At 35.9% G+C, this 11,175-nt stretch overlaps 1 protein-coding gene across 1 annotated transcript; it reads right to left on the reverse strand.

Annotated features, from left to right (window-relative positions):
- Positions 1-1,606: 1,606 nt before the first annotated feature.
- LOC150106318 (protein ZBED8L-like) lies at positions 1,607-2,104 on the reverse strand. The gene has a single exon (XM_090392975.1). The coding sequence runs from the start codon at positions 2,102-2,104 to the stop codon at positions 1,607-1,609; it is 498 nt and encodes a 165-aa protein (XP_090249101.1).
- Between the last annotated feature and the right edge of the window lie 9,071 nt (positions 2,105-11,175).

The raw sequence follows: 11,175 nt of genomic DNA on the forward strand, positions 1-11,175 counted from the left end.
CGACTGTTTCCCGAGTTAGTCGATCTGTGGCACGGGCAAGTGGGTTTCTCTCTCTCTGAAACTCGGGTTTTTCGTCCCGTAAACTCAAGAAAATCGACTGTAGTACCCATATTATTTCAGACAGTAACTTATCCTGTTAGGGTTAGGTACCAAGAGATGGTAGCACTTGTTTGCCAGTCTCTTCATCGAAGGCTGCCTACAATTAGTGATAGACATGGGCCGGCTATCTCTGAATGGCTACCGGTGGAGATTGAACTATATGTGTGTGTGTGTGTGTGTGTGTGTGTGTGTGTGTGTGTGTGTGTGTGTGTGTGTGTGTGTGTGTGTGTGTGTGTGTGTGTGTGTGTGTGTGTGTGTGTGTGTGTGTGTGTGTGTGTGTGTGTGTGTGTGTGTGTGTGTGTTAAAGATACCAAGCTATTTTAAACCTTAAACCTGGTTTTACTTTATTTCCCAAGTAAGCAAACAGACAAACAAGTCAAGCTTGCTTGACTTGCTTGACTTCATTTGTAAAAGTAGAATAAGCTGAGTTTAATCTACATTTACCATGAGTTGCCTTGGTCTTGCAGTGCAGGATCAGCTAGACTTGCAACACTTTCAGGCGCAAACTTGACTTGTTTGTCTGTTTGCTTACTTGGGAAATGGAGTAAACCAGGTTTAAAATAGCTTGGTGTCTTTAACATTTATTATACCCAAGGTAAAATACTTTCTACATATATAGCCGGCTATTTCTGAATGGCTACCGGTGGAGATTGAACTATCTATCTATACATATATATAATTCAATCTCCATGGCAGTTTATTGATCATGTCAGGCATGCATACTCTAGCACAGTGCTTCCCAACCTTTTTACCTTTTTCACGTCACGGCACACCTGACAAGCATAAATAATTTCACGACACACTCTGAAGTAACATTTTTCTATTAAGATGATTAATTTCTTCTATTTCATACAAGGATTTAATTAATAAGATCTTTCTTTCAAATATTTATGCATTATAATAAATAAACATTCTAGCTAGACATTCGTTTCAGATAAGTCTTCTTATGCAGTCATAAGCACGAAATAAACGAAACAAATGGAATGAAAATACCTAATCCACACATTCTCAGTGATTGATATTTGACATAGTTTTTATATCGCATGTATAAACTAAATTGTCAGATTTGATTGAGTGAAACTGTGATTAAATTTTTAGAACACTTATTTTATAAAACACTTATAAAACCACGAGATGGCGGCACATTTGAGCCGTCTCTCTTCACTGCGTACCGCTTAATTAGTGATAGCCTTGGGCCATCTGTCTCTGATTGGTACCAGTGGAGATTGAACGGCCCACTCAGTCTCCAAAAGTTAGATAGGGCTAAATGGCCTCGCCTACTCCCGTATATACGGGAATAAAAAGGCGTTAGCTGATTTTTTTTATTTTTTTTATTTTATAAAATTATGATGTGAAAATACAAAAGTAAAATTAATTATACACAAAAGTACTGACTATGTATAAATATGCTAATAATAATTTAATGACAAAATAAGCATTTTAAGTATTAATATAAATATCTACAATATTCTTTTGCCACAGTTAATATATATATTTCCTTCTTATTTCAGTGAGATACTTGGGCTTGTTTCTGTGAACACAACTTTTTTATATCTGGGTCTATGGTTGAAAGAGCTACACGCAATTCATGATCAAGACTATTCAATGATGATCTCTTTAAATTATTGATAGTGAGCATAGAAGAGAAACTTTGTTCACACATGCATGTTGTAGCAAATGGTAAAAGAATGTTTATAGCTTTTTCGCCGATGGATGGAAACTCCTTTTTTGCAGTTACCCAGAATTGAGATAATGGAACATCCTTAAACTCAACTTCAAGAGTACGATCACTTTTTAAGTCTAATAACTCCTCCTTTTCTTTCACTGATAAATCGAATGCCATGTGATCTAATGAAGATGCAAATGGATTTCGAACCCAATCGAATTTCTTTGTCTCCGTTAATTCAAAGTAGTGATGAAGCTTTCTCTCAAGCATGCATGGGTGTTGATCTACATGTTTTAGTAGTTCTTTTTTAGGATTCGAACTACAAGACCGACTAAACATTTCAAGGGAACCATTTTTCACCACATCTTTCCAAAGTTTTGAATTTTGTTTTTGAATCCATTAATTTTGTGAGTGCAAGTTAATATAGTCTCAAGTGGTCCTTGCAATTTTTGATTAAGTTCATTTAGGTATCAAATATGTCTGCTAAGTAGGCCATTTTTGCAACCAGTAATTGTCTTCCAACTTAACTGAATACTGAGAGTTACCCTCAAAAAATACTTTTAATTCTTCTTTCAACTCATGAAATCTGGACAGAACTCTCCCTCTCGACAGCCAACGAACTTCAGTATGGAACAACAAAGATTGATGCTCTGATCCCATTTCATCACATAAAATTGAAAAAAAAATGCGATTGAAGTGGTCTACTTTTGATCAAATTCACCATTTTTATAATCTCATTAAGTGTGGACTTTAATTCTAGAGGTGAACTATTTGACATGAGAGCTTCTCTGTGAATAAAGCAGTGTATTATTTGAACATCAGGGTTTTCAGACCGAACTTCGGACGCCAAGCCTCTGACCCTTCCTGTCATTGCAGCCGCGCCATCAGTACATAAACTTACGCAATTTTTCCATGAAATTTTGTTTGTATCAAAGTATTCATTGACCCCTTTAAAGATTTCCTTCCCAGTTGTTTGTTTCTGAAGTTCTTTGCAGAATAAATAATGCTCTTTCAACCCTTTCTCATCAGGAATTCGAACAAGTGCAATTAGCTGACAACAGTTGCTAACATCTGTTGATTCATCAATCTGTAAGGAAAATTTCTTAACTTCACAAATTTTCTGGATTAATGTTCCTTCTATGCTAACTGACATGTGTTTAATGCGCCTACCGATCGTATTATTTGAAAGCGGTACTTTTTCAATTTCTTTTACTTCATCGATTCCAAGTATAGTTTTGACAATTTCCACGCAAGCTGGTAAAATGAGTGATTCGCAATTGTGTGAGGCTTCTTCGATTTAGCTATCAATCTCGCAACTTTGTAACTTGCTTCTAGAGCTCCATTAGATACCGTTCTGGCTGATCTCATGAAAGAACTCATTTGAATTTGAGTTTGCATACGTTTAAAATAGTTAAAATCCTTATCTATGTACGAAGGATGCTTGGTAGAAAGGTGTCGATGTAGTTTACTTGGCAGCATCGCTTCATTTGACAACTTTTCCAGACATATGAGACATTGAGGCATAGAAGAATTATCGGAGTACACGAAACCAAATTTCATATAATCCTCTTTCTATAGTCTATGACTATGTTGGGCTTTAAATGTTTTCTTTGGTTCACTTTCTTGGGCTCGCGAATTTGATGGATTTTCTGATTTTTTTAAATATTTATCCATTATTGTGGGTAACTGAAAATTAAATTTACTGGAATTAAAATATATGCAAATAAACAAGCCATTGAATAGAAAGATATAAATCACATGAAACTAAAAAACACTACATTATAATCGAGGATATCAAATAGGCATTGTAACTAGGGCATCCAAAATACAGGTGTTAGGAAAATGCCTATTAATGAAGAAAGTCTACGTTTACCAAGCTTAAACTATACAAATTTCACATTAATCATTTTGTAACTCATAATGTCAGCGTCCATTGTCTAAAAAATATCTCAGATACCTTTTGATTCCGAAGAAAATACATTACGAAAAAAATGGTTAACTATAAGAAAAAAATGACTCACTAATGTTTATTTTATCATGCGAAGGTACTTCTTTCTTGTATGACCGTTATAGCTTAAACTAAAACGAATGTTATAGATCGACGGTAACAGAAAAAAGTCTTTGTCAGCAAATAATAACAATTCGACTTATCTTCCACAAACTCACATTTGTTAAAACACAAATTCAGAAAAAGACGCAATAAGACATTTCCGCTAAGGTGTTTTACACAGACCACTTAGCAACACTGAACATCCACTTGAACGCAGTTCTTACAAAAATGATACGCTCTTGAAACACTCGACTAGTACTCTCACAACACAACAGACGAATTGGAACTGAGGCAGATTAATGATCTTCTGAGTCGTAGATGCAAAATGTGAGGGAGGGAGTAATGGGAGAAATGGTGCCTATGACATTCTGGGCGGTTGCCTTCACACGTGCGTAGCTAGAAAAGAGCAATAAAGCGAAAAAGGAACCACTCGGCAGCCTAGCCCTCTGGTACCGTCGCCACATAATCAGGACTTTGCGGTTAAATTTTATCACTTATCGGATCCTGTGTAGACTATTCCTTTCCAAACGTGTACCCATGAATTCGTTTTTGATTTGACAAATAACCATGATCGTTTTTGTTGCTGTTCTTCTGAATTTCTTGTTTGTTTGTTCGGGTGACGTTTCGTCTCTCTTCACTTGTGCTGAGCTTATCTGAGGAAGATATTAGATGGCAGTAGTTTCGCTGTTTTGTTTCAGTAGATATTCAGTAGATACATACAGTATATATGAAAAAATATGTATAAGGGCATTTTTTTTTCTGATTAGCATGTAGAAACGAGTAGACATATCCATGGACAACCACTGCGCGAGAGAGCTTTAATCTTTTTGAAGGGGGAATAGATAAGGCATATTTGTATCCTTGTATTGGTGTTTGGGAGGATATTGTTTAATAGTCTTTTTTTTTTTTTTTGAGTAATTTTCCTCAAATTTTCATCTCGATGTTATAACTACATAGCTCCAGTTTACACTGTCTGGAAACGGGTGGTATGTTTTCTTAGTTTCTCTTCTCGAATGGCAGTTTATTGATCATGTCAGGTATGTAGAAGCTCCGGGTGGCTTTTCCGTAGTGATTATTATAGTTATATTTTATGAAATTTGTTGGCTGTAGTCTTGTTATCTGATATGTTGTTCTATTCTATAAGTTGGACAGAAATAGTAGAGTATTTTTGCATGCCTGTGTAGTGGTATAAGTGTTTTACTTTAAATATTTTGTGTTCTGTTATTGAGGCCTGTGAGTGTGGGATCTTCTCTTTGTTCCCAGAATATCAGTTTTACTATTTTATTTTGCAACGATTGCAATCTGTTAAATTTGTAACCTATGCATAATGTGTAACGTGATGGCATATCTTAAAATGTGTTCACCTAATGCCTTATAGATTACTATTTTGGTGTATGTCAGAGCAATGCCTTTTAATTGGTATAGTTTTCTTGCTATTATCCTGAGTTTGTTTTGTAGATAATTTGTTTGGCTATTCCAACTTAGATCAGCATCGAAGTGAAATCCGAAGTAACATGCTGTTTTCGCCTGTGTGATGGTTGCTGTTTTAGATTCAATGTTTTGTGTTTAGTAGGATGGATGGATGTCGGATAGTGCGATATTTAGTTTCTGTGGGCTTGGTGTGGGGATTTTCGATTATTATCAGCTTTTTTTTTTCCGGAGTTTATATAAATGTTCCTTTCGGCTAGCCATTTGGTGATCAGATTGATCGATTGTCTCTTCTCTTGTATACGACCGTTTGTTATGACGCTTGTAAGTCATATGCTGATAGGAGCTCTTGGTATATGCTGTGTTATTATTTCTGTTCATAATGTTTATATTTATGTCACCTATTATTATGAAGTTTTCGTGGGCACTATATCAAGCTGCTCCCTTGTTTGATATTTTTTACATTGATGCATATATTTTCCGCATATTTTAATTTCTAGTTTATTTCATATACGTCTAATTATTATCCCCCTGCCTTGTTTAGTTCGTCTGCAGTGTAGACGAACTAAACAAGACGAACTTTATGACATATTAAAGTTCCTTTTAATGTGGCAGCCTGTTCAGATATTCAAAGGATTTTATTTAGATTGGCTTTGCATCTTGTATCTCTTTAAGGAGCATTTTGCCGTCTTTTGCCAATAGAATTGTTGTTGTTTTTTTACTTTCCTTAAATGGTAGAATAGTTTCTGGTCATATGGTTTTAAGTACTCAGTATAGGTAGATTAGGCTTTTGTCGTGGGTTCCACTCAGATCCCTGGCTATTATATATATCCTGCTGGCTTTTATGGGGTTATCTTTTTGTCGGGCTGTTTATGAGTCGTACTACGATGCGGGGAGATCGAGGTAAACCATCTCTCTACCTTTTTTGAGGTATTCGATGAACTAAATGGATATCTTTCGGTTCAGGCGGCATTTTTCTGACTTAATTGAACTGCCGTGAATCTTAAATGTTCATTCGCTGCAATTTCTGAAAGACCGTCTATGAGGTTTTGTTTTTATGCTGTTGTTGGTTTAAGAAGTTCGTAATGCTGCTTTAGAGAATTAAATTATACTTCCTTTCCGTTAACAATTTGACGCTTTTTTAAATATCTCTAACGGTCAGCAGTATTTCTACAAAAAATTATTATTAAACTTAATAAACTCCTCGTACTGGTCTGTAATTTGTGTCTGTTTTTCAAATAGTTCTCGAACAATTATGATTAATAATTCTTTTAAGTTTTGTAGTCTATTTTCAAGTAATATATTCAAAATGGGCTCACCTTCATTTGCGTTATTAAACTTCTTCATATCCATTTCCTTTGCGGTTGTTTGTTGCTACGGCTGTTTATCGGCAGTTGTGAACGGTGGTGTCGCTTTGTTTTCCCGACAGTGTGGGTACTTCGATTCGTCACCCTTCACATTCGATTTTCGTAGCTTCGCATCCCGAACACAGAAGGTACATTTTTCTTTGGCGGTTCCTGCATGATATGTGGTTTTCTTGCCTGACATTTATAGTACTTCATCTTCTTTCTAGTTTTGGCAATCCTAGTGTGGCTGCTAAATGGCGACTTCCTTTGTTCTCCTGTCCTCTGGCGTTTTGCATCCAACTTTGAAAACTTATAACTTATATACTACTTAACAGATACAATTTCATATTCATATATTCAACGAACTGAATTCACTGATACATTTTGAATATTAAGCTATTAGTAAAAAAAATCTTCTTTAGAACTCAACCACACGTGCTGCCAGGTGGTACCAATAATAATAATAATAATAATAATAATAATAATAATAATAATAATAATAATAATAATAATAATTCATTGCTAGAATATTTATACATACAATAAACATCTTGTGTGACATTGCACCTTGTAATTTTACAGAATTCAGCACTAAGTGCTGCAATTCCTACATTGGATTTCAATTAAAATTTTTAATAATACTTTTTTGCCTTTATAGTATGTATTTACAACATGTTCTTCTAATATTAACAATAAAGATTATACAGAATTTTTTGTATAATTTTTTATTTTTTTATTTTATTTTTATTTTTATTTTTAAAGTTTGAGAAAGAGTGATTATACGTACAAATTTCTGCATTTGCTTATAAGGATTACTTGTAGATGAGTAAGGCAAGTTAATCCCATACTTCGAAGCTTCGGTTAGCTTTTATGAAGAGAGTGGGATTTAGCCTTCACTATTTGTGTTGTTGCTACTGTTTATGTATGGGATGTAGGCATTGGATGCTAGTGATTTGTGATGTGTATATTATGTTAATGGTATATTAACTTTGTTGGTATATTTTCCAGAGTTCGTTTTTTAATGTTCTGTAGTTATCTACGTGTTTTAACTTTCTTGGTAGGTTGTTGAAGGGTATGGGGATGTAGAGAGTTGTTGTAGGTCGTGTTATACGATATGTGTCTCTGTTGTTTCGATAGGTGATGTTGAAGTAATTCCTTGTTAATATGTAGTGTTTCAGGTTTTTAATGCTCAGAATTCTGTGTATCGCCATGTGCTTGTCGGATATTGATTGTTGCGTGTAAGGTGTCCAGATCACTGTTCACACGATTTTCCTGTGTGGTGTGTAGTGTTATTATTATTATTACATTTTTATATTATAAGTAATAATAATAATAATAATAATAATAATAATAATAATAATAATAATAATAATAATAATAATAATAATAATAATAATAAAAGCTCAAAAAATCAGTTAACGTCACTTATTCACGTATAGGGAGTAGACGAGGCAATTTTAGCCTTGTCAAACTTTTGGAGACTGAGGGAGCAGCTCAATTTCCACCGGTAGCCAATCAGAGATAACTGGCCCAAGATTCGCAAATTATACATGGTATCCGATGAAGAGAGGTGGCTGACAAGTGCCGTCTTCTTGTAGTCCCTAATCCTAACACTATGTTTACTGTCTGAATGTAATGTGGGTTCTACGGTCGATTTTCTTGAGTTTACGGGACGAAAAACCCGCATTTCCGGGAGAAAAAAAACAACCACTTATCCGTGTCAGAGATCGACTAACTCGGACATCGGTCGAAAAAAAAAAGTTTAGTAAAAATCCCTGTAGTGGGCGAATAGAATCGAATTTACGACGCTCTCCTCTTCGAACGATTTAGCGCCATAGGAAGCAGATGGCATCTTCACTGAGTTACATACAGGTTAGGTAAAATGCATTAATAATGAAACCCTTGATTAATTTATTTTAAAGTTTTTATGCAGTACGAATTTCATACGGAAGCAGTTCAACTTTACTCAAATTAAAATTCTTACGTATTTATATAAGTTATTGATTTATAACTTACTCCTCCATATATGATACCTATTTTGTTGGAGGTGACCTCCCACTGATCATACTAACTTGGTGTTGCTTAGTTTTCCATACTTTTATTTCACTATTCTTCGCTTCACTTTTCTTCAGCCTTTTTTAATCTCTTATGTTACAAAGCGCCATCACGAGGATCCGATGAGTTTGCAGTGCACTTCCATCAGTGCACATCCGTAAAGGGAGATCCTGGAAGTCTCGCACTATTTTCGCCTGTGCTTTGGCAAGATAAGCGGTCCTGGGTACCCTAGCCGGGATTATTCAAGTAGTACGCTAACCTGGAAGTGTCAATAGTGTTATGGTAAATCGCATTTCTATAGTCTGCCGAACAGGTGCCCAAGGCTTCCTGCTCTTCTGGTATAGCGCTGGTATATCACTGGCCTTTCATTTCCAGTGGATTTATACTTTTTAGATAATGGGCGTCCATCTGTGGTTCTGTGATGGATAAGAATCTCTGGTACAGAACAAAAAAAACAAACAAACAAACAAAAAGCGAAGCTATCAATGATATGAAACTTTTGAAGGATAACATAAATATATCTATTTCGGACTGTATAAGATATTAAAAAACCCAGAGAGGATTGTACCTTAAGACATTTACTATCATTCTTAAAGGCAGCACAAGAAATAGCTTTCTCATGAAGAGTTGTTTGAGCAACTATACCCAGTTTCAGCACATTCAATTAAACACAACTCCATATGATAGCCATCAGCTATCAGTGAAATTTCTTATTCCTTGTCCATCTGCACTGCTTGGAAAGAAGTCAACGAACACTCCCATATACAAGGTGCATTGTGCCATGTAACGAGTCACGTGTTTGTAGCCTGTATAAATTGGAGGAATATAATTCTCCCAACTCACTGCAACTGTGCCTTGATGAAATGGCTGCGAGAAGAAACTCACAGAGTATGATAGGAGCATTGTAATAGGATGTCATGTTGTAGGCCGATCTGTTCGGCAAGCTGTTGACAAATTGGGCCACCTCAGGTCAACAATCACTGCAATTACTGCGCGTAGGGGAGGACCCATTAAACTCACCGAATATGACCATAGGATGCTATGAATGATAATATGTAAAAACTACTATTCGTTAGCCGACGCATTCAAAACGTAATGGAGCAAACAGCGTGTACAGCGGAATTGGAACCTTGGAAAACTTTATTATCGAGCGGAGAATCTTGTGTGTGTGCGATTAATGTTCGGCGCCTTTCCAAAAAAAGTTTTTTTTTTGAATAAAGTGTGAATAAAACGAACATTAAATGAAAAACAAATGAAAACCTTTATAGTATAATGTTACATACGGATTAGTCCTGCGTATACAAATTTGTTTTACACGGAACTCAACAATTAATCATAAGTTGACTTTTATGATACATCAAAAAATAAAGAACTATTTTAGGTATATTTTCGAAAATTTCAATCAAAAATTACAGTGATATAATCGGGTTCAGGAACAACTTCAGAATTTATTTATTCATTTCCGGGAAGATCTGATGGCGCCCGAACGGAAGACAATGTACATTCACAATTATTTTTTTTTTTGACCATGGTTGGCACTTCCAGCCACAGGTTATTGGTATTAGTGAAACATGGCTGACTGTAGATGATATAGCTAGTGGGATTGAATGTGATGGGTATAGTCTGTTCAGGAATGACAGGGAGAATAAAATGGGGGGGAGGAGTATTGCTGATGATAGCTGGTGAGCTGCAGCAAAGGAGAATAGAAGTTGAATTGCAGGATAGAGAAAAGAGCACATTTGAGGCCATTTAGTGTGAGATTGGGGCTAGCAGAACTAAATATACAATTGGGTGCTACTATAGACCAGGTGATGGAAAAGATGGTGGTGACAGTATGCACAAGCAAATAGAAGAAATGAGTGGAAGGAGGGTGATTATCAGGGGAGTTTCAACTATGGTCGCATTGATTGGAGTGAGGAGAGGACACGCGGGAGGAAGGAATTGGATTTTATGCGGTTATTAAGGGATAACTATCTGCGACAGCATGTAATGGAAAATACTAGAGGTCAGAGAGTGCTTGACCTAGTAATTACATCTGAGGATTTGGCTGTAACAAATATGACCACATTGCCACCAATCGGTGAGAGTGATTATAGGATCTTGATTTGGGAGGTGGCTAAAGGTGTAGAATTTTCGTTTAAGACGGGGTACATGTGGAATTATCGGGCTAGAAAGTATGACAAGCTTAGCAGTTTGGTTGGTTCAGTGACATGGCATGTACAACTGCAAGGACTAGAAGTCGATAGTGCATGGGAGGTAGTTAAGAAGTGTTTGCATGAAGCAATGGCTGACTGGAGTCCGAATAATAAATATACCTAGAGTCCGAATAATAAATATACCGTATACCTAGAGTCCGAATAAAAAATATACCGTATACCTAGAGTCTGAATAATAAATCAATTAGGGGTTAAATGGATGAATAACACCATTAAGCTTGAGCTGTAAAAAAAGAAACAACTATGGAAGGAATTTAAGGAGAAAGGTGACCGGCAGGCACACGAACGATACGAAGCGCAGGCCAGAAGGGTAAC

This window comes from Typopeltis vanoorti, chromosome 5 (genome assembly GCF_054136105.1).
Source record: "Typopeltis vanoorti isolate ZY-2024b chromosome 5, IOZ_Tvanoo_1.0, whole genome shotgun sequence".
Taxonomy (NCBI): domain Eukaryota; kingdom Metazoa; phylum Arthropoda; class Arachnida; order Uropygi; family Thelyphonidae; genus Typopeltis; species Typopeltis vanoorti.

What these genes read in the sequence shown, in the direction of transcription:
- LOC150106318 (XM_090392975.1), bottom strand. Translation starts at nt 2,104, where the DNA reads ATGTTTAGTCGGTCTTGTAGTTCGAATCCTAAAAAAGAACTACTAAAA.